At 36.9% G+C, this 24,978-nt stretch overlaps 1 protein-coding gene across 1 annotated transcript; it reads right to left on the reverse strand.

The window, feature by feature from the left end:
- Window positions 1-14,322: 14,322 nt before the first annotated feature.
- On the reverse strand, window positions 14,323-18,546 carry LOC139042627 (olfactory receptor 5G9-like). Its single transcript, XM_070501789.1, has 2 exons — window positions 18,388-18,546; window positions 14,323-15,300 (listed from the first exon to the last, which is right to left on the reverse strand). The coding sequence occupies exons 1-2, from the start codon at window positions 18,544-18,546 to the stop codon at window positions 14,323-14,325; spliced, it is 1,137 nt and encodes a 378-aa protein (XP_070357890.1).
- Between the last annotated feature and the right edge of the window lie 6,432 nt (window positions 18,547-24,978).

Here is a 24,978-nt window from a genome sequence, read left to right on the forward strand (position 1 = left end):
AAAGCCCTGAGACTGGATAAGATGACTTACAGAGAGATTATGAATATAGAAGAATGCCCTACACTGAGCTTTAAGACTCTCTTAAGCCTGACAGAGAAGGAGAAGTAAGGAAAGGATATTGAAAAGGAGGTTTCAGTGAGGTAAGATGAAAACCAGGAGGAAACAGAATAACAGAAGCCATATTTCAAGAGAATTGTTGATTGTGTTAAAAGCTGTTGTGAAGTTAAAATGAAGACACAGAATAGTCTCTTATGTTTGGTTACACAGATAATAGATTCAGTAGAGTGGAGGAAACTTAAGGGAAACAGAAAGATTGCGTGGTAACCATAGAGATGATCATTGAGCCTGCCGTTTGTATGCTGACAGGAATAATCCAGCATAGAGAGGATATTAATGATGCATAATTAAATAAGGAGCTAACTTTGAGGGTGAAATCTTTTAGAAAGTAAGAGGAGATGGGATACAGACCACAAGTGGAGGGGTGAACTTTTGGTAAGTGCAAAAACACCTCATCTTTTTAACAAGAGGAAGAATGGAGAAAATAGATGCAGTTGTAGTTAAGTTGCTACATTTAACTTTAGAAAGATGATGGAGTCTGTTTTTAATGATTTCTGTTTTCTTAATGAAGTAGGAGGTGAGGTCATCATGTAAAAGAGAGGGTCGAGGAAGACTCATGGGAGGTTTGAGGGCAGAGGAAAAGCTGTAAAATAGTCATATCTGGAAATGAGAAGGCTATCCTTCTAGAACAAATATTGCAATTTCCAGGCAGTATTGAGTAGCACTTTGACCTTTGAGATCATGAATTTAATAAGGTGAAACCAGACTGCTTTCTTGCATGATCTTCTCTGGCAATGTTTAGCTGCCAGGATGGAGTAGGCAAATAGTTGGTTTCAATCAGATTTGAAGTTTGCCAAATGCAAACAATGGAGGAAAGGAGGAGCAAAAGAGTTGGGGGATATTTGAAAAAAAAAGTTATAATGAAGGACCATATGATAAGTTTTAAGTCTTTCCCACTTCCTTCTAGTGATTATTAAAGAAAGGACTTTAGAAACATTTGACGGACGCTTTAATAGTGTAACTGAAAAAGAAGATCCAGGCAGGTACAGTGTCTTTCCTCGCATCCCAGATCCAGTCAGTAATAGGCCAGGAACTAATATCCAGGTCTCATTTTCTAGTTCTTGCTCTTTCCATTACAGCACACTCTTAAACTTTCTGCTTTCTTTTCATCTCTCTTCAGTGCCCTGCCCTTAATGTGTAATATGTAAGTTCCTGAAAAAAGACTTACCTTCAATTTAGTAAATTTGCATGTCAGGAGCTTAATACCCTTCAAAGAACTTTCAGGTCCATCAACATTTTTAATCTCCCCAACTATCTTGCAAGATATTTGGGAGCAGGTCTTTGATTTGTCATTTGACTTTTCAGATGAGAAAATGGAGAATAATGATTATTACAGTACCACATTGTACTTGTATTTCAATCATAACTCTTTCTCTTGGAGATAAAAAGTTAATCTGTTGCATGTTGATGTAAGTGTGAATTTACAAGATGCTAAGTTTATTATGAACCAGGAGTTTTTGTCAGGTAACTGGATAATAAGAACCACATGGAGATTGCCATCATCTGAGCTGAACAACAAATATAAGAAATTGAGATGGATTTCTATGATGATGACAAAAAACCTGCTTTAGGAAAAAGAGGTTTAGAGGACAGGATGAAGTAAACTGTTTCAGAGATATGGTGGGTATCTCTCTCCTTCGGGAAAAAGGAGAGAGAAGGCATTCCAGGCAGGGAGAATAACGTGAGAAAAGGTCCAGTAACCTGAGGACCATATTGGCCATTGATTTTGGAAAGATTGCTTGAGAAAATTGAGTAGGGGGCTTAGGAAAGAAAAGGGGGAACCACACACATTTTTGAAGAAAGGCCAGAAAAAGATTTTAAAAATGAGTCGGAGAAGTGGGAGAAACAAAGAGAGTGATATCACAGAGTCCAAGGAAGGAAAGGAACCATCAGAATTGTTACTAAAGAAGGTGTTGTGAATATTGGAATGCTGGGGCAAGAATCCTGACTGCACTGAGGTGTGGAGGTGAAAAGTAAAAACAACAGATGTGGGTTATTATTTCAAGAAAACTGTTGGTGAAGTAAAGGAGAGAGAGAGAGAACCAAAAAACTAGAGGTAAAAGACAGGACTGACCAAGATTCTAGGCAAAAAGTCTAAGTCTAGAGAGAAGGAAATATGAAAGACATGCAAAGGAGTGAGTGATGGAGCAAGGAGGGTATCAGTGGAGGTTAGAGGGGATGGGATGGGGAAATACACAAGTGGAAGTATCTTCAGGCAATAAAGAAAGATCATCTTTTAGAAGAGGAGAAGGGCATAAAGATGGGTGTGGATAATGATTATCAAGATAATTACCTCATCTTTTTCCTTCCACTTGAATTTGGAAACTTAAGTGATCCCGAGGTGGCTACGATGAGACCATGTAGAGATGTTCACTTTGCTTCCTCAGAGTCTGTCTTCTTGTTCCATCTGTATATGTGGAGCCCCAAATTCTTAGCAGAGACCAAATTAGGTTGCTAAAACAGGTAGCTGGTTTGCTGTACCACTACTATGTTGCTTGACCAGGAGTAGATCCAGCAACAGCATGACAGACAAGTCATTATATGTCCTTTAAAAAGATTCGACAAGACCTTAAGAATCATCGCTCTCCAATCTTCCCTTTTATATCTGCACAATTATATTTTTCTTCCTAACTTCCTTGGAGCCCACCAGGCTTCCAAAAGGAAGAACAAAGTGTACTTCACCTAAAGGGACTTTCGGTTTTCAAGTAGTTGTGGTCAAAGTATTTTTAGCTCTTGCAGTGCCCTCCTTTGGATTTAGAAAGGCATAATGCTTGCCAATGTATTTATCTTTTAAACACTCCTACAACCTTCTGCAAGCGGGGACTGGTAGATCCAGTTCAAACAAGAAAACCAATTATCTTTAAGTTTGGCTCCCAGGGGAACATTGCTTTTTAATTGAGAGATCAATGTTGGAGTCTCATGACATTCTGAACTTCCATTCAGTGACTGCTGACTAATGGTGTGAAGTTGAATATTGGAGTATCTGACATGTCACATGGGTCAGAGCCACAATCCATCTAGGCCAGTCTCCAGAGGCTGCTGAAAGAACCAAATAATAGCTTGGGGATGATACAACGTGAAAAGAAGTGAAACTAGTGACAGAAATCTGGGTTCTAGACCTGGATCTCCCACTGTGTGTGCAATCTGGTGTGTCACTTATCTCTACTGAATCCCAGTTTTTTTCTACTTTGAGTGGGGGCACTAATCCACACCCTGCTGACCTCACAGGGTTGTTGTAGGACTCAAACGAGATGCTGTGTGGGAAACCCTTTATTAACTAGAAATCTACATGCTCCATGCTAATATCATATTTTAAGAGTGTGCTAATGATGTTGCTGATCATAAAAGTTGAGGATAGTTTTGTCTTTAAGTTCAAAAAAAATCTGGACCCCTAAAACTGGAAGTAAAACTCTTACCGTTTTATGTCGTTAAATATAGCCTGAAAATATCTAAATCCCCTTTCTCCAAAGACTTCAGTCAACTTTAAGTAAATTCTACACTCTAGTTAAAAGCACAACTGTTATAGTTTGGTTCTTATAATCAAATTAAAAGTCCTGTTACATAAGATGTCAGAGATAGTTTTTTAAAGCAATTGCCTTGTCCATTTTTCTATCCTTGTTGGACATATTGCCCCTGGCCCCCTGAGTAAGTTTCTTCAATGCTGGTTTTATTTGCCTTATGTAGTTTCCTGGCTGTACAGAAAAATGTTGGTTGGGAGTAGTAGAATCTCTTTGTATAGTGCTTAGTGAGGTCTCTCCTGTATTTCTTTGATGGCTATGTGACATCCTTTAATGCTACATGAACATCATATAAAACAGAGAACTTGCACAGATATGACCATTGCCTTTGTTATCCCAGGTCATCATCATTGTCACCATTTGGTTATGAAGTTCACAAACAATATAGGGTCTCTCCTCTGTGTCAGGCAGTACTCTGAATGCTAGAGATACAAAGGTGAAGAAAGACCTTGCAGCCCAATGACTAGTGGAAGTGTCAGATATGAAAACAAAGCAATGAAATTGCAACATGATAAATGCAACAATAGGACTCTGTATAATGTATAGATGTAGCGCAGAGAAAGGAGTTTTGGGGTCAGTTTGCAGGGAAAGTAGAACAGTGAAGGTCTATTGGAGGGCCTGCCATCTATGTTGGGATTTTTTTCATTTGTTAATTTTTTTCCAAAGCACTTTTCCATCTATTATTTCATTAAATCTTTACAGTGCTTTGAGTTTTGAAGGATAAATAGAAGTCTTTCAGGTCAATAAGGAGATGGAAAGAGTTTCGGTCAGAGGGAGTATTATTTGCCACTAAGGAGTGACAAGAGAGGAGGCTGGAGAAACAGGCAGGCACAGAAAATGGAGAGACTTGTATACCATCCTAAGGAGTTTGGACTTTATCCTGAGATCAATAAGAAGCCATTAAATGGTTTTTAAATAGGGAAGTGGCGTAGTCATGTTCATGTTTTAGAAATACTTTGGGTGGCTAAGCAAATGATAAGTTAGAACTAAAAGAAAAGACTCCAGGCAGAAAGTCCAGTGAGGAGGCTGTTACTTTAATTCAGGAGAGAATGGTGGTCATTGGAAAAGGAGAGGAGGCAATGCCTCCAGGCAACAGTAACATCATTGTCATTGTCACTAAGATCATTTTCCATCTTCATCATCATTCAACTTTATCAAAAGTAATTTGTCAAGATATAATTCTTGCGAGTATTGGCAAATGTGAATAGATCATAACCCTGAAGTTCACTTGTGACTTGGTTATTTGATGTCAACTCATGTTTCCCATAGAAACAACAGGAGTCCCAAATCCCTGGCCATCCCAGCCAACACTATTTAAAGCAGAAAGTACTTGAAAGGCTTATGTTTGCAGTGAAATATATTAGTTCTTTAATAATAGTTCTTGCAATGAATAAATGAATGAATAAATGAAGGAAGAAACATATGAGTATAATTTACTGACACAGGCAAGGACCTGTACTAGATACGGTGGAAGATGCAAAGATGTCTCAGCTATAGCTCTTGGCCTTGAGGGAAATGAAAAAAATCTTAGCTGGACAGCTCACCAAAGTGACACCTCCTCCCTAATTGCCAGCCTGCTTGTCACCAAGGCTCAGCAGGAAGTTCGGTTAGAAGAAAATCCAATAAATGTTATGTAATCTTCAATACGCAAAGAATACTAATCTAAAGATTACACAAAGTATTGGGTCTTTGATTTTAAGTTCATAAATTTTTCAAATTTAATTTTAATGAGCAATACACAATTTGTGCATAGTGAATGATTAAAACAGTATAATTAACCTTCCCTCCAGCCCCAGACCACCACTCCCTCTCCCCAGAGGCAACTACTATAAACAGTTTGTTGTGGGTGCTTCAAGAAATTTCGTAGGCTTATACAGCATTCATATACATTTATATTTGTTTCATACTTACACAAAAGTGACCACATAGTTCATAATAATTTTCTAGAGCTTTTTATTTTAAGATATCTTGAAGTTCTTTATGTATCTGCACACAGAGATCAATCTAATTCATTTTAACACTTGCATAGTGCTCTAACATATGGATAAGCCATTATTTATTTATTTTTGTTACAGAGCTTGCTTTCTAACAAATAAAACATTAAAACAGTGAAAATTTCTTTTGTCCCCAGCCCCATTTCTCTTGGGCCCCAGAGGCATCCACTGGCCTAAAGTTGATATGTGTCCTTCATGTTCGTATTTTTATCCTTCTACTACGTATAAATGTATCCATAAACAATATGTGATAATATTTTGCATGTTTTAAATTCTGCACAAATGGCATCATAATTTTTTGCAACTCGCTTTTTTCTCCTGCTTCACATTTGTTTTTTCAGACCTATCCCTGTTGATACATGTTGTTCTCATTCAGTTATTATGATTTACCTTGCTTTTTGTTATATTGAATACTGTGACTTTGTTTGTTCTTCCTTATAGCTTACTTGCTAAAAATAAGAGTCCTGCAATTGAAATTATTTTTTTCACACCCTTGCTTTGAGGTTGCATTGGATGGATTAACAAAAGGATGAAAGATTCTTATAAATTGAAAATCTGAACATTTTTTGTCTAGAAAAGGATGGACATTTATAAATGTTCCTAATTTTCAGCCATTACAAACAATGTTGCAATAAATATCCTTGAATATTTTTCTCATATTTCTTTAAGGTGCCCAGGAGTTGAATTTCTGGCTCAGAGTATATTCATATTTTCCTATTTACTAGGTAGTAGTAAATTGCTCTCTAAAGTGGATGTACAAACACACATTTCCACAAGCAGTGTATAACAGTATCTGTTTCCTCACATTCTTGCTAGCATTTGGTATTAGGTTTTTATTTGTGGCAATCTGATGGCTATGCAACAGTATCTCTGTGCTAATTTAATCTGAATTTCCCTATTATTAGAGAGGATAAAAGCATGTTTTCACCTATTTACTGGCCACTCAGGCTTTCTCTTCTGTGCATTGTCCGATAATATTTTGTGCATTGTTAATTTAGGTTGTTTTTTACTAAATTCAGTCTTTTATGTAGTCTGTATCTGTGTGTTGTATATTTGTTGAAAATGTCTTCTCCAAGTCTGTCACTTAACAATTAACTTTGTTCATTATAATATCTTATAACGTAGAAGGACAGAGGTTTTTTTCTTCATGTGGTCAAATTTATTAATCATTTACAATTTGTGTTTTTCATGTCTTAATTAAGAAATTCTTTCCTACCCCAATATCATAAATATATTACTTTAAATTTCCTTAAAAAATTTTTAAAAACGTTTAGTTATTAAATCCATCTGGAATTTATTTTTGTATATGATGCAATGTAGGAAACTAATTTTATTCATTCAAATATGAAGAAGCAATTGTTCCTAAACCATTTATTGAATAATACATCCTTTACTCCCGTGATCTACAATGCCAGTTCTGTCACACAGCAAGATTTCTTATATTCTCAGATTTGTGTCTGGGTCTCTCTTTCCTCCAGCTGATCTGTTTGCCTCTTTCTACACAAATACTACTCTCTTTTAATTATTATAGTTTTCTAAGTCTTGCTATATGTAGGATAAGTCCTTCCTATTTGTTCTTCTTCATAATTGTCTTGGATATTCTTGGTCATTTAACTTTTCATATGGATTTTAGAATCAGCTTGTTAAATTTCATGAACAATTCGTTGGAAGTTTGGAATTGTATTGAATTTATAGATTAATTTTGGGGATTGTGGACATCTTTAAGCTAATGGGTTTTCCTATATGAGAAAATGGTAAATATCTTCCTTTATTAAAGTCTTCTCTTATGTCCTTCAGTAGTGTTTACAATAATTTATGGAAAGATCATGAGCATCTTTTGTTAGAGTTACACTTAGGTAATAGTACTGCTGCTTGTTATTGCGGATGGTAGCTTTATTTTCACCAGCTTTTTTGAAGCATAATTTACAAGCAATAAAATTCACAGATTATAATGTGATGAGTTTTGACAAATGTATACAGTTGTGTAATCGTCACTCCATTCAAGATATAGAACATTTCCGTCACTCCAAAAAGTTCCCTCATCCCCTTGAAGTGAGTATTTTCCACCCACACTGGGTCCTTGTCAACCATTGATATGTTTCCTGTCACAATAGTTTATCTTTTGCTGGAATTTCATATAAATGGAATTATATAGTATGTAGAGTATGTAGTCCTTTGTGCCTGGTTTCTTTTACTGAGCATAATGTTTTTGAGATTCACCCATGTTTTTGTTTGTATAAAACAAAACAGAAAAAAAAAATGTTTAAAAAAAGAGTACGAAAAAATGTTTCCTTTTCATTGCTGAGTAGTATTCTATAGTATGGATGTACCACAGTTTGTCTATCCATTAAACAGCTCATGGTTGTTTCCAGGCTTTGGTTATAATGAATAAAGCTATTATAAACATTCACATGACAAGTCTTTGCGTGGACATGTTTTCATTTCTGTTGTGTAAATTCCTAGGGTGAGTCCTATGGTAAGTGTGTTTAACTTTACAAAAAATTGCCAGTCTGTTTTATAAAGTGGCTATACCATTTTGCATTCCTATCAGCAATGTATGGAGTTGTAATAGTTGTCCCCCATCCTTAACTATATCATCTGGTTTCTATTTTACGTTTTAGCCAGGGAATGGTAACTTTTTAAAAATTGTGTTTTCTAATTGTTTTTTTGCTACTGTATAGGGTTATTATTCATTTTTTAAAAAATATATCCTATGCAGAAAAATTAATGAACTCCCTTAATAGTTAAAATAACTTGTCTGAAAATTCTCTTTGGTTTTCTATGTAGCCAATCAGATAGTCCATGAATAATGACACTTTCTTTCTGTCCAATGCTTAAATCTATTTAGATTCTTTGTGTTATTGAATTGACAATGATCTCTCCAATGCTATTTTAAATAGTAATTTGGAAAGCAAGTATCCTCATCTTGTTCATGGCCCTAACGAAAATGTTTCTAAAGTTTCTACATTAATTATAATGTTTATTGTAGGCTCTTGGTAGATATCTTTTGTCAGATTAAATTTTTTCCTCTATTCTATGATTTGTTTAGAGACTTTTTTTCCATACAGAGGTGCTGAATTTCACTTAATTTTTTTTAATCTATCGATTTACATATTGTTTTCTCTTTAATCAGCTTAAGTAATGCTTGTAGTAATGGGTTTTCTAAAATTAGACTATCCTTTAGTTCCTGAAATCAAGCGCTTTTGATCATATTGTATTACTTTTTATACATTTGTTAAGTTCAAGTAACTAGTATTTTAATTAGGACTTTAGAGACTTTCATCAAAAGTGAGATGGGCATATACTTTTTGCTCCTTCTAACAAGCTTGTCTAGTTTTGGTATCAAGGTTTTACTGACCTCATAAAATGGATTGGGCAGCTTTTCTCTTTTTCTATTCTCTGGAATATTCTATATAATGTAGAGCTTGTCTGTTCTTTGGTAGTTTGATAAAACTTGACTGTGAAAGAATATAGAATTGACGCCTTTGGTGGCAGAGGGGTTGGCTACTGATTGAATTTCTTCAGCGTCTAAGGGCCTATTCGTGTTTTCAATTTCTTCTGGATAAAAATTTTGTTGATTTGCATTTTTCTACACAATTTTCGGTCCCATCAATTTTTCATATATACTGGTATAAAATATTTCATAGCATACTCTAATTATTTTAAAAATGTTAAGTATTTATTTAGTACTGCCCCCATTTTCATTGCTAATAATAGTTATTCAGGTCTTGATTCTTTTTTACTCATTCAATTTTCTCAGAGTATTGTCTATTTTATCAAACTCTTAAAAAATTAGTTTTTGGCTTTATTAAACACTTTTATTTTTTGTTTCCTATTTCATTAATTTTGGTTTTGATATTATTTTCTTTCTTTTACTTTCTTCTGGTTTGCTTTAAGGTTCTTATCTAACTTCTTGAGTTGAATGCTTAACATATTAATATTCAGTTATTTTGTTTCGTAGTGCACGCATTGTATTTTCTTATGAGTATCACATCAGTTACTCTATAATTTGATATATGTCACTCAGTAATAATTGTTTGTAATTTTCATAAATTTTTTCTTTATCCCATTTAAAAGGGTTTTGTGTCCAAATGTATGAAGGTTTTTGTAGATTTTTTATTAATTTCTATTTTATTGCATTTTGATGAGAATGTCATTAATATGATACTACTTACTTGGAATTTATCAAGACTTCCTTTGACATTTGATTTGTGTTCTAGTTTTGTAAGTATTTCAAATGTGATTGAAAATAATGTATATCCTATATTTTTTGAGCCCAGGATTCAAAACGTATTGTGTGTGTGTGTGTGTATTAACTCAAACTTAACAATTGTGTTGTTTAATATTATATATTCTTACATATCTGCTTACCAGTTTCTGAGACCAGTGTATTAAAATTTCCCCTCTAGTAATAAGGATTTGTCAAATTTTTTCTTGCTATTCTGCCAAATTCCTTCATCTTTCAGAGCCTCAGTTTCTTTGTCTGTAAAGTTAAATGAGAAATCGTATGTAAAACAACAGGTACTGGGACTGTAGGCACTCAATCAGCCAGAGGTGCTCCTGCTTAGTCGTTATTACTATTATATATAATATTAGTAAATCCAAGCCCTGCCTTCTCAAGATGCTCTAAAGATGGCTTAGTTTTGGAGAGTGAGGCACAGCAGTGAGAATGGATCCCAAGCAAGGAATGCTAAATCAAGTTGGCCAGGTTATATCACCTAGACAGGGCCAGTGACAGTTAGGAGTCACTCCATTCACCAGAAAAAGCAGTTTCTTCTAGAATGAGGGTGTCTTGGGAACCTTCTTCAAGTCACCTAAGGGAGAATGGTTTCGGAGTGGAGTGAGCAATGACAGAACAAGGTAGGGTGCAGACCTCAGAATCCTTGCTTCAGCTAAGCAGGGCTCTAGGGCATTGGAGCCTCATGAAGTTGTTGAAGGAATACATGGCCACTGGTAAAATCTGTAAAGGTTGTAGACACTACTGAAGGCCATTTTCTTAAAATATGTTTCTAGAGAAGTTTTGGAAGTTTTCCTATGAGAAATAGTATTTTATGAGGTATCTGAGCAAGAGGCTAAAGTGATTGTTAGGAAAGCTCGCCTTCTTCTACCTGATCTAGTTTCAGGAAAAAGCCCTAAGAAGAGACCAGAGGGTGTGGTACCCTTCCACTCCCACCTGTACACTTTCTGAATAATGGGATGACAGGACTTTTCAGGATATTTTCTTTTTTTCTTTCCTTCCTCCCTCTTTTGTTCCCTTTCTCCATCTCTCTCTCTTCCTCCCTTCCTTCCTTACCTTTCTTTCTCTCCGTTGTGTCTCAGATATGTCAAATGAGAGCTCAATCTAAACAAAATATGTTCCTGCTGACTCAGTCTCCAGTGTTCATCTCCCAGTGTCTTGATGTCACAATGTATAACACAAATCTAGGATTTAAGAAAAGTGAAATGATCACTCCAATGCAGACCAGTAAAGTAGTTAAACATGCAGGCTTTGGATTCAGACAGACTTGAGTTCAAATTTCTGTCTCTATCTCAGTCTGGTTGTGTATGTGTGACTGAACAAGTCACAACTTCTCTGATACTCTTTTTCCTCATGTGTAAAATCAGGATAAAATCAAGCTATTGAACCCATAGAATATACAACACCAAGAGTGAGCCTTAATGTAAATGATGGCTTTTGGGTGATTATGATGCATCAATGTAGGTTCATCAATTGTAACAAGTGTACTACTCTGGGTGGAAAATGTTGATAATGGGGGAGGCTATGCATGTGGGGGGGTATATGGGAACTTTCTGTACTTCCCCTCAATTTTGCTGAGAATCTAAAACTGGTCTAAAAAATAAAGTCTTAATTAAAATTTATTTTAAAATCAGTTTGTTCTGATGATTCAATGAGATAATGAGGATCTATCATAGTGTCTGGCATTTAGTAGACCCATAATAAATGCTGGCTCCCTATTCCTTTCTTAAACTCATCTGGTTAGCTCTGCCCTACTTTGAGCTCCACACAAACCCTCTTCAATTTTACATCAACTATGCATTACAGGCACATACTTGTTCATCCAATGGGCACTCATTTTCACAGCTAACTATTACTGGGAAAGCCAAATACAGATGTAACCCATTTCCCCAAGAAACTTTAATCTAGTTGGGAAAACAACACATATGCACACACACACATACATCAAATCAACACAAAACAATAGATTTGCAAATGATGAATTATAATGCAGGGGGACAGAGGCGTAGGAAAAGGTCAGACTGGAAGTACATATTGGAGTGGAGGTAGAATATTAAAAAAAGAAAGGGAGGATGGATTAGTAACACACCTCTGGACTTTTCAGAGGGTTCAGAAGTAGACATAAATGACCATGGCATAGACCAAAGATGCAGTATATGCAAAGTCATTTTTTCTTCCCATGAGCATCATATATTGAATGCTAACTTGGTTTCAGGCACAAAAGTTGTTACATAGCTCTGAGACACCTTGGTCCTTCCCTCCAAGGCATACAATCTAGTAGAAAAGGAAAGATATGGGTATAAGATATGGGTATATGGGAGTAAAATAAAGAATTATAAGAGTATAGGATGACTGCATGCTGCAATCATTGGTCTTAATGTTCCAAAGAAGGAGTGAACACTTTTGGTCAGCTCAGGAGGAGGGCTTTGATTAGAAATATGGGGAAGATTTTTCGCTGGTGGAAAGTGAGGGCATTGTGGATGATAAAAATAGTAAGTGCAAAGGAGAGGATATGAACTACGGGGAAGGGAAGAGGGGTTGTGAAAGATGAGGTTTAAGAGGTAAGACTGATTGTGGAGGCCTTGTAAGTTAAGGGATTTGAACTTTATTCTGAGGACAATGAAGAGCCACTGAGGGATTTAAAGCAGAGCAATGATATGATCAGACTTCTGTTTAGAATAATCATAAAGCAGCAGTGAGGAGGATAAATTGATCGGGGCAAGCCTGGAGGCAATAAGACTGGTTAGGAGCCTACTGCAATGGTCCAGGCAAATGGTAGAATAGAGAAAAGCTATGCTCCAAGACAGAGGAATTCCCTATAAGGAAAGTGTCGGAAATAAGACCCTTCTCTGGGTCTGGCTACCTTTAGACTTGAAACAACTTCATTTGGTCACACTTGTTTAGACCTTGTCCAAACCTAACTTGACCACAAGTTTTGAGTCAGGAAGTAATTCCCTGATGGTCTTTTGTGATCAAGGGCTCAAATATGTTGGTTTTCTGGCCAGTCTGAGGACTGTGGACTGTAGACAGAGAACAAAGTAAAGCCAGAGTAAAGGTTTATGGAAAACTTGGCATCCGTAAAACATGACTCTTACCACAACTCTAAGCAACTACACATTCAAAGCTGCATATTGGGTCAAATTAGGGAAATCAGAGCTCTATTTAGAACTCCTCCACATATAGTGGTAAGAGATTATTTAGATGTTAGTAAGACCTACAAAGAAGGTATATGAGCCCTACCCAACCATCTCTCCATTTTCTTAATATCTGTTGTTTCCACCCAACCATCTCCCTATTTTGCCAATATATTTTGCTTCTAAGTTTGCCTTCTACCAAGCACCAGCCAAACCAGCATTTAGATTCTTCTATCTCAGCCTTTGATCCCAAATTCCTCTAATTCCCTTCACTATTCATCCATTCCTACCACTCCATCACTCTTCACAGACTTTATTCAAACCACCCACCTCTTCCTAGATTGGATTCTTTTATGAACCAAATCCATCCTGCTTCCCTCACCTTGAGTCCCCATCTCATAGCTTATGTTCTTGGTGCTTGCTGATAGGCAGCCCAGTAATCCAAGAGGTGATATAGCTGAGTGGAAAGAACATAAGCTGTTTGGACAAACAGACCTGAATTCAAATTCTATATTCACCATTCATTAGCTGTGTGACCTTGAGTGAGTTACTTAATCATTTTTAGCTACTATTCTCATCCGTGAAATTAGAGCAACAATAGTATCTACATCACAGAGTTCTTGGGAAAATTATGAGATAACTGATTTAGCATTTAGCACACAGAAAGAACTCAATGAATGTCACTTTAAATAAAAAGTCATAGTTCAATTGCCTTTGGGTGAGCTCTTCTGTCTTCCCTAAATGAATTGGAAGCTTCCAAAAGGTAGTGCCCATGGCTTTCTTCCTTGTGATCCCTCTCCATCCTTGCATCTGATATAGGGCTCCGTATACAATATGTATTCAATTCAGTGACCTGATTAGGCATGATCCGAAGCCACAGGCAGAGAATTGGCTATGGGAAAGGGAATGGGTCTTAGGGGATTAAATCTATTATAAGTTTAAGAGACTAGATTTACCAGAAAGGGAAAACATTTGGAAACTCTTGACTCTGAGGGTAAAGAGAGAGGGTGACATCTTGCCTTACACTGAAACAGTGTAATGTAGTAGAAAAGGAGATTCAGAGTCAGAGGGTCCTGAATTGAAATTCAAGTTTCACTGCATACAAGCTATGTGACCTTAGGCAAATCACTAAACCTCTCAGGGCCTCAGTTTCCTCATCTATAAGTTGGAGATAATAATACTTGACTCCCAGAATTATGAAGATGATTCAAGACATAATCTATCTAAAATTCCTAGAATAATGCCTGAGACATGGTTGGTGGCCAAAAATAAGCCACCTCCCTCTCCTTCCTTTCTTTATCCTTCCTTTACTGCATTGGACATCATGGAAATCTGGGAGTGGGAAGAGAGAAGAATTGTGAGGTCTTTTTGAGAACATTCCCAAATGTTTCCTTCACATCTTTGTTTCTCAGACTGTAGATCATGGGATTGATCATGGGGATGACCACTGTGTAGAATACAGAGACCAAGCTGTGCCTGCCTAATAAGTACTCAGAGGATGGGCGCAAGTAAATGGACACTGTGGTTCCATAGTACAGGCTGACAGCAGTCAGGTGGGAAGCACAAGTGGAGAATGTCTTATGTTTGCCCTGGGCTGAGGGGATTCTGATGATAGCCAAGAAGATACATGTGTAGGAGACCAGGACAATTGGCAGGGACACAGACACATTAAAGCCACCACAAGCAAAGAGGAGAAGCTGGAGGACATGTGTGTCAGAGCAGGAGAGTTTTAAAAGGGGAAGAATATCACAGAAGTAGTGAGTGATGACACGGGACTTACAGAAGGTCAGATGAAAGGTTGTGCTAGTGAGGAGCATCATGTTCATCAGGCCCACTGCATAGCTAGCAGCCACTAGCTGCAAATAGAGCCTTGGGGACATGATGATATGGTACAGCAGAGGGTTGCAGATGGCCACATAGCGGTCATAGGCCATTGAAGCCAGGAGGAAGAACTCAGTGACAGCAAAGATCAAAAAGAAGCTTGTCTGGACCACACAACCAGAGAAGGAGATGGTTTGGCAGTCAGAGAAAAACCCCATCAACATTTTTGGGACTGTGACTGAAGAATAACAGAAGTCAAGAAAGGACAGGTTGCTGAGGAAGAAATACATGGGAGTGTGGAGTCGTGGGCTAACTACAATGAGGGCAAGGAGGCCCAGGTTTCCCACCACTGTGACTGCATAGATGAAGGTGAAGAGGGAAAAGAGGATGGACTGAAGCTGAGGATCATTGGTGAGGCCCACGAGGAAGAATTCACTCAACTTGCTGGTGTTGCCTGCTCCCATTGGGCCACTGCATGTCTGCAGGAGGGAAGTGCATGACAATAGTGAGACATATACAACTCAAGTCTTTAAACAGGCACCTGCAGGGCCTGGCCCTGGCTACCCAGGACATGACATATTGCATGTGTCAACTATGGCAAATGCTTCATCTTGGCCCACTCATCTCTTGCCACCCTCCAGCCTATTGTATGCAAGGTTTAAGGGCAAGAAGATGGAATCTGAAGGGAGAAGAATGGAACTGAATCTCAGTTTTTCCACCTATTGTCTCCGTGACCTTGGGCTAGTGTCTTAACCTCTCTGAGTCTTCTCTGTAAACAGGGATAAAACATCAATCTTGTAAGACTTGTTGCCAAGACTGAAGGTGATGGTGGGTGTAGGTAAAATGTTTAGCAGGACATAAGAAGAAGAGGAGATACCCAGTGAATTCTAATTTCATTCCTCCTTCCACACCCTTTTTCTTTCCAACGCTGAACTTGTCATCACCCAAAACTTAGCCTGAGCATAAAGTCAAGAACACAAATCTTAGACACACGAGGGTCCCTAGAAACTTACTAGTTCTTTCATTATCAGTTGTGTGTTTGAAGGACAGCAGGGGACAAATGGAGAGGGAATATAAAACAATATAATATAGACATAAGAGGGCAAGTTCCAAGGTCAATTATATGTGGGTTAGAAACCAACTGTATGACTTACTAGCTGTGTGACCTTGGGCAAGCTACTTAACCTACCTGAGCTTCAATTCCCTCATTTTTAAGATGAGAGTAGCAAATATTTTCAGCTTCATTAATTTACTGTGAAGATGAAATGAGAATTCATGTAAAGCACTTAGCACAGTGGCTGGCACACACTAAGCACATGGTAAATATTAGCTATTATTATGACTGGAAATCCCCTAGTAGATCTGTTCAAACTACACACAAGCCCCTTTTAGATTCTGTCACTTGCCCCTTGCTAGAATCCCTTCCTAAACTGAATTCCTGTTACTAATCATTGTGTTGTAATTCTCCAGCGTGTTGAAGTAGTAAAAAGGGTGAGAACTACTTCTCTCATCTAATACTGTTTTAAAGGTGGAGAAACCCAGAACCTGGGGCCCCAGAAGGGGAAGTAAATTTTATGTAGTTTCCCAAGGATTTGTTGTAAATGCCAGAACTGGAAGCAGGTATCCTGTCTACAGTATTCCTTCCACTGGGAGGAGGTAACAGCCTCTGATCCCTAATCTTTCAGAAACATGAAATCCACGACCTCATCAGAACACAAGAGGTTGCTTCCTCCACAGTTCCTTGAAAAATCACAACGCTAAATTCTGCTTAGGGCCGTTTCTATCCTTTCTCTTAATCAGGGAGATTACCAATGTCTGACTATACTTTATTCTAATATTGTTTTTCCTGTTAAGAGCTTGGATAGTGAAGAACAAAATATAGCATTGCACAGAGGATTTATATCATTGGATTTAGAGTGAGAATACCTGAGTTTGAGTTCTTATTGCATACTATTTTAGCTCTATGGCCTTTAGTAAGTACTTTCTGAGTTATAGGATCTTCATCTGTAAAATGGGAACAATAACAGTTGCTCTTCCGATCTCACAGAATTGCTGCAAAGATCCAATAAGAGTCTCTAGGAAAATGCTTTGCAAAGCGTAAATATAGTCAGGGCAGATACTCAGAAAGTATGCACTTGGAAAGCCAAATCAACTTTTAAAAAGTTCTATGACAACTGTTGAATTGCTGCTCTGGAGCCTCTCATCCCTGGCTGCTTCCCTGGCACCTGCCAGCCCACCTTGGCATTCACAACACTGGCCTCCATCATCTTGTGGGCTCCAAGTCAGATCCTGGAAGAGAAAACTAGATTAGCCTCTGGCAACTTGTAAGTAAATGCCTGGTGTCCTTCTTCCCCTCTGAGGCTGTGGCTGCCTGCTTTTGGCTGGTATTCCATTAAAGTAACTTTTATGGCCATCTTTGGGAACCAAAATTTCCACAGTATACAGTACTAGTTGTTAAAATTTTAAATATTATCCTGAGTATATTAGTAGCTACTATTAATAAAGTACCTCATAAGTGCCACACACTATGCTGGGTGATTGATAGAAATCATTTTATTTAATCTTCTTAACGACCCTAGGAAGTAACTACTGTTATCATTCCCATCCTACAAACCAGGCAACTGAGGCTTGGAGCGTTCCAATGCCTTGCTCAAGGTCTCATAATTGGTTAAGTGGCAGAATCTACATTCAAATATGGGTCAGCAATATTCTAATGCTACTGTAATATCCATGCTGTCTTTTTAAAATATAGAATCATAAGTTAAATATCATTAAAGTTTTTTCAAGGGATTTGCAAATCTAACCTTTCTTTGTTATCATGCTAATCTTGGAAATAAGATGGCTTCTCTTAATTTTACAGATGATGAATCTAAGCTACAAAAACGTTAGATACATATTTCTTGGGCATGCATGCACTCATTCATTCAACTAATATTTATTGGGTGCTCGGTGTGTTCCCGGCACTAGGGGTAGTCTCTTGGACTTTACAATTTAAAGGAAGAGATGTACAGCAAATAGACAAATAGTTTTTAAAATAAATAAAATTATAAAAAAACAAAGCAAGTTAACGGAATAGAGAAGGCTCAGAGTTTGGAGGGGCAACACTGAACAGAATAGAAAGAAAAGCCACTCTGAGGATTTGACATTAAGACCTGGAATCTGAATGGAGAGGAGCTAGCCATACAAAGATCCAGATTACACACAGATGCTGAGTGCCATTGTCAGGAATAGAACTCAGGTCTCCTAAATTCTACCCAGGGCTGCTGTCTCCAATTGGAAGTACGGCCCAAGTAAAAGCTGCTGGAAATGACTGGATATGTGGAACGTTCAAACTTTTATCTACAACTATCCCTTTCTTTTATCACCTACCATTCTTCTTTGAATGTCTCTAGAAGTCACAAGTATTCACCAGCCACTTTTCTGTTTCTGTACCCATCCAAAATGCTTCAGGCCAACATCGGTGGTTGGTCTCTTTCCATGTGTTCCCTTGGCGGGCACAGAAAAGTTCATGTGCTCATAACAGTAAAGCCTCTGGAACTAAGCTCCAAGTTACACTCTCTTCCTACTTCCCGCTCCAAGTTTGGCCATTTCTGTGCAGTTGGAAGAATCATTAATATAGCAAAGTTCCTGCCTTCTTGACTGGTCCCCTGAGATGCCGAGAAAAGTGAGCCCAGGGACTGAGCAGCTGTGACGTCCAAGATGGCTGGAGCAGTAAGCAGAGCCATCCCCGATGGGATGTTTTCACTGACTCCTACTGAGAGTCTGGGGACCTGTAGTCACTACTGAGATATTTTGGGGACAGTTGGAAGAATCAAATTGACTATGAGATACATTGTGTTATAAACATTTTATCTAAAATACATTCCCATACATATTAAAAAGTCTTAACCACAATTAAAATACCAGTTGTTTTCCAAAACATGGGGATTCTAGGAATTATGGATAAATGGCCCAAACAGAAGATGGTAGTAAGGATATATTTCTCATTTTATGTTGTGCCATATCACTTTGTTTACTCAACTCTTTACTCTGATTATAAACTATAGATTACTTTTAAACATCAAAGAATTATTTAATTAGTTTTATGTGGTCAATAAAGTCTCTGAGTGATACTCAGTGTTCTAATAAAATACTCTTGTGCCTAAGATGTGTGTGGTGGCCAGTTGCCTTGTACCATAATTTTCCATTTTTTATCAAACCAGGTTTGAGTTGTGGAAGACTTGATTCTACACATCATTTGTTTTATTTTTTCCATTCAATAAATGTTTATTAAACATCTATCATGTGCCTGTCATTGTGTTAGGAGGTAGAGATACAAAATCAATATTAAATTAGCAATATCCCCTACAATACTCTATTCGCACTCCCCAATACGTGTACATGTGTAAGTGTGCTCACACACACACACACAGCGTCTCCCATTTGGAAAGCAAAAGCAGCCTAAATCTCCATTTGTGCTGGCTCATTAGCAGCTTTTATAGAAAATACCAAGTTAATATGCATTTTAAGAGCTAAAGCTGTTGATTTTAAAACAAGAAAATTGTTTTAAAAGTAGACTTTATAGACATGTCTCTTGTGGGCAGATTCATTTAGTTCTGTTGCTTGGCTATGCAGAATTTTGTAGCCATTTTAAATAAAGAAATTATTCTTCATTTTCAAGTTAAATTGTGACAAATTAAGTGATATTTGAACCAGTTTATGAGCTTCTGCTATGACCCGATGGGCTGACTCCACGTATTGAAGAATGCTGTCTCCAAATTTAATTATCTTGGGACATCACTGCCACGTAAGATAAAATGAGCCATATTGTTCATCACAACTGCAGTCTTTGCTGAAATGGAGGTTATGGGATAACGACTTAAAGGCTAACTCATTAATGCTCAGGGATGAATGAGGTAATGTGCCAGCAGACCAAATTGGTGCCCAAATGTTTTTATCTAGAGACCCATATCTCTTTCCCATGTTGTGACATATTAATGAAGATGTCTTTATCCGTTGTCACTGCCTGTAGACATTTGAATAATGTAGAGGCAATACCTTCTGGGCACTTAGCCCTGTGCACTATCAATTTCTCAAACTTCAAAGATCTCTCAATGGCTAGAAGCAAAATTGTGATGGTGCCATAAAGTACCTAATTTATAAGAATTCAAATGATGGCATCAGTGCAGTCCCTGCCTTTTCTCTCACAGGTGTTTATTAATGAGCACTGCTCCATCCCTAACTATTTGATGGGGACAATGGAGTAAATTAGTAATCCAAATTGTGAAGGCTGTGGATTTATGCGTAGCTGAAAGCATTCCCATCCTTGCAGTGTTGAAGCAGGCGGCTCTTCTGATATTAATTTGTTTCTCCGTCTGTGCTATGCATTTCAGGAGGACATGAAGACCAGGCTTAATGATACCCAAATGTGTTTCCCCTTTTTGTACTCCTGTGATGATGGCTTGAGGGAGGAGTCATCTATCCTGGCGACAGATCCTGGGGGATGTCCTTTTACCAGTCTGCAGTGAATGAGGGCAGGGGATCTATGTCCATGGAGCCTGGAACATGGAAGGTTTTACTATCCTCCTGGAAATGAGTGTCGTCCCTTAGTTATGATGTCATGCTGGTCATTTGCTGTCCCAAATGAAAATTTCTTTAACTTTTCTATGACTTCTGAATGTATATTGTGTAGCTCAAAAGTTAAAGTTTCACGGGGTCGGCCTGGTGGTGCAGCAGTTAAGTTGGCACGTTCTGCTTCAGCGGCCAGGGGTTCACTGGTTCGGATCCTGGGTGCAGACCTACGCGCAGCTTGTCAAGCCATGCTGTGGTGGGTGTCCCACACATAAAGTAGAGGAAGAGGGACACGGGTGTTAGCTCAGGGCAAGGCTTCCTCAGCAAAAAAAGAGGAGGATTGGCAGCAGATGTTAGCTCAGGGCTAATCTTCCTCAAAAAAAAAAAGTTAAAGTTTCATGCTACATACTTTTAAAAGATTTATTGAGCTAGTCAGTACAAAGAACTATGCTAAATTCAATCACAAAATTTTATGTTATTCTTACAACAACCCTATGAGGTAGGTACTATATTTATTTGTATTTTATAGATGAAAAAAGTGAAAGCAAATAATTTTCCCAGGATCACACAGATGATATATAACTAAGCCAGGAATGTTACCCAGGTCCTTCTGACTCTTCAACCTAACAATCTATGCTCTTTCTGCCATTGCGTATTGAAATCATCTTTTAAAAACCTTATTTGCAAATTTGCTCAGTCCTTTTCTTTAAAACTAGTGGTTCTCAACACTAGTTGCACATTAAAGTCACTCGGGGACTTAAAAATGTACCATACCGCCAGGTCCCATTCTCAGATTCTAATCTAATTGGTCTGGAGTGGAGCATTGGCATCCATATTTTTTAAAAGCTTCACAGGTGACTGTAATGTGTTGCCAGAGTTGAAAACAACAAATTTAGAGTTTTGTGCTGAGTTCCTTTTCCTGTTCCCTGTTTACAAGTAGCACACTTAACCCCAGGTGCCTGATTCCTCACAGGATCTGAGGAAGAATTTAGAGCTTTCACTCAATACAGTGATCAAGGAGAGGTCTTTGCATAAGGGTTAGGGACTCTTCCTTCAGATCCTCACAAGTACCTCCTTATCTACAGAATCTTGACCACTGATCCTGGACAAACCCAAGGAATCTTATGAAGTAAAAGGAATTTCAGGAGTGACTGTATACACCATCTTCATCCCTTTCCCACAAAGCGATCTTAATCACAATTCTCAAAGCTATGAGGTACCTTCATTAAGGGGTGCTCTTTCTTTTATACAACAAACTTTTATTGAACACTATACATGCCAGGAACTGTTAGTGTTTCTCAGTTAGGGTGACAATTCCCTTATAAAGGACACTTAAAATTGTATGGAAGCTTTTTTGATTATGGAAATAACTGTGAAGAAATCCTGATATTAAGTCATAGGTGGCCAGGGATGCTAAATGTTCGATGATGCTCAAAAGAGTCTTGTACAAGTCTCACGACAAGAATCTTCTCACTCCAAATACCAATAGCACCTTTATTGAGAAATAATAATATATAACCCAGGTCTGGGATATGACTCCTTGCCCCTTCAGTGACTGGCTGTGATCACCATCATCCTATTCCTGCTGAGGCTTTCTAAAGGAATTTTCAGTCAGTCTGTTAGTCAGTCAGCAACTATAAAGTTCTTACTGTACATTGAAACTTTAACAGACACTATGTAAAAGGAAAAGAAGACAGTCTTTAACTTCAGAGAGCTCACAATTTAGTTGGAGAGAAAAAATACACACTTGCAAATACAATTTAAGAACATCTCCCAAATAACAAAATATGAAGCCAACAGTAGGATGGCATAATGAAAAGAACATAATCTTTAGAGTCAGACAGAACTTGGTTTAAATTCTGGCCTCAAAGTCTTATTTTTATGTGATCTTGGGCATGGGTACTCAACATCTCCGAGTGTCAGTTTTTAATGTATAAAATGGGATATTTACCTTGCAAAATTTAAATAAGTGTTACAAATAATTATCAAGTACAGCACTTGTAACATAGAAAGTGCTCAGTAAACAGCATTGCCCATTGTTAAGAAGATAATATAATAAAAAGTATTTGAGTGAACAACATCATGAACTAATTGGAACTAATTTACATTTACAGAACCCTCTACTCAACAACAGCAGAATACATTTATCAAGATAGACCATATCTTGGGTCATATACCAAACAATAACACATTTGAAAAGAATTGAAATCATATGAGGTATGGTCTCTGATCTAAACTGGATAACTGACTTAAACTAGAAAGCAATAAAAGAAAAACAGCAAGAAAATCTCCAATCACCTGGAAATTAAACCAACTAAATAATCCATGGATCATAGAGGAAGTCTCAAAGTAAATTTGAAATTATTTAGAATGGAATGAAAATGAAAATGAAACATACCAAAATTTGTGGTTTTCAGTTAAAGTAGTGCTTAGAGAGAAATTTATAGCATTAAAAGCGTGTATTAAAAAATAAGAAAGGTCTCAAATCAATTATTTGTTTGTCTTAGGAAACTACTAAAAGAATAGAAAATTAAATTAAATCAAGCAAAAGGAAGGAAATAATAAAGATCATAAATCAATTTTTTTTAAAAGAGAGAGAGAAAATGAAACTAAAGCTGATTCTTTGAAAAGATTAATAAAATTGTTAATTCTCTAGCAAAATTGAAAAGAAAAAAAGAGAAAAAATAAAAATTGCCATTCAGGGATGAAAGAGGGATGTTACTACAGGAAAATAAGGGAATACTATGACCAATTCTCCACACAGAAATTCTGCAACTTCGATGAAGTCATCAACTCCTCAAAAGCCAAATTATCAAAACTCACTGAAAATTAGATAACTTCAATAGTCCTTTAACTATTACAGAAATTGATTTCTTAGTTAAAATTCTCCTGAAAAATATATCTTCAGGTCCAGATAGTTTCACCCATGACTTTTATCAAACAATTAAAGAAGATATAATACCAATCTATTCCAGAAAATAGCAGTAAACACTTTCCAACTTACTTTATGATGCCAAAATTACCCTGATACCAGACAAAGATTTTGCAAAAAAAAATTAACAACTACAAACCAATACCCCTCATGCAGATAGACGCAAAAATCCTAAACAAAATATTAGAAAATTCAAACCAGCAATACCAAAAAAAGAGTAAAACAACACAAACTATTGGGGTTTATCTTGGTAGTGCAAGGTCAGTCCAGTGTTCCAAAATCAATCAAATCAATCAATATAATTCACCATTTTAACAGTCTAAAGAAGAAAAAACCCCACATGATCATATCAATAGATGCAGAAAATATCTGACAAAATACAACATCCACTCATGATTAAAAAAAAAACCTCTCAGCAAACTAGGAGGAAAGGGAAATTTCTTTAACCTGATAAAAGGCATCTATGAATAATCTACAGCTAACATCATAATGGTGAAGGACTGAAAGCTTTCCTCCTAAGATCAGGAACAAAGCACAGATATCTACTCTCACATCTCCTATTCAACATCATACCAAAATTTCTAGCTGATGCAGAAAGAAAAAGAAAGAAGGAACATACATATTGAAAAGGAAGAAAGAGTCTTCACTTGTAGGTAATATGATTATCTATGTAGAAAATCTCAGGGAATGTAAAATGAGAACCTTCTAGAACTAATGAATAAGTTTAGCAAGATCTTAGGATACAATGTCAATACACAACATTTAATTGTATTTCTAAATTCGGGCAATGAACAATTGCAAATCAAAATTATGAAAATATAAATTATACCGTTTTAAATGGGTCCAAAAACGAAATAGTTAAGTATTAATATGACGAAGCTGTACAATATTTGTATGCTGAAAACTACAAAATGCTGATGAAAGTTATGAAAGAAGATATAAATAAATGGTGAGACATACCATGAGCGTAAATTGAAGGATTCAACGTAATAAAGATGCCAGTTCTCCCCAAAGTGATCTATAGATTCAATGCAATTGCAATGAAAGTCCCAGCAGGTTTTTTGTGGTTATTGTCACTACAGACAACAGGAATTTCTAAAATTCTACATTCTAAAATGTATATGGAAGGATAAAGAAAATAAAACAGCTAAAACAATTTTCAGGTAAAGAACAAAGTTGGAGGACTCACACTACTAAGTATTAAGAATTACTAGAAAGTTACAGTAATGAATACAGTGTGCATTGGCAAAGGAGTAGACACGGGTCAATGGACCAGAATGGAGAGCTCAGAAATAGACCCACACAAGTGTGGCCATTTGATCTTTGACAAAGGTGTAAAAGCAATTCATTGGAGAAATGGTAGTCTTTTCAACAAGTGCAACAACTGGTGATCCATATGCAAAAAAAAAAAAAAAAAAAGAAAGAACCCTGACTTCAACCTCACACCTTACACAAAGGTTAACTTAAAATGGTGCTTAGACATAAATATAAAACATAAAGCTTTAAAACTTTTAGAAAACATAGGAGAAAACCTGTATAATCTGAGTTTAGACAAGAAGTTCTTAGAAAGGAAACCAAAAGCATGATATATAAAAGAAAAAAATAGATAAAAAGTTCTTTATTAAAAGTAAGAACATTTTCTCCATCAAAAGCACTGTCATGAAGACAAACTAAA

The sequence above is a fragment of the Equus asinus genome, chromosome X (genome assembly GCF_041296235.1).
Source record: "Equus asinus isolate D_3611 breed Donkey chromosome X, EquAss-T2T_v2, whole genome shotgun sequence".
Lineage (NCBI taxonomy): Eukaryota > Metazoa > Chordata > Mammalia > Perissodactyla > Equidae > Equus > Equus asinus.

What these genes read in the sequence shown, in the direction of transcription:
- LOC139042627 (XM_070501789.1), bottom strand. Translation starts at nt 18,546, where the DNA reads ATGGCTCTGCTTACTGCTCCAGCCATCTTGGACGTCACAGCTGCTCAG. An exon ending in GGCCAAACTTGGAGCGGGAA is followed by an intron (nt 15,301 to 18,387) that starts GTAGGAAGAGAG and finishes TCCCTCCTGCAG; the next exon opens with ACATGCAGTGGCCCAATGGG.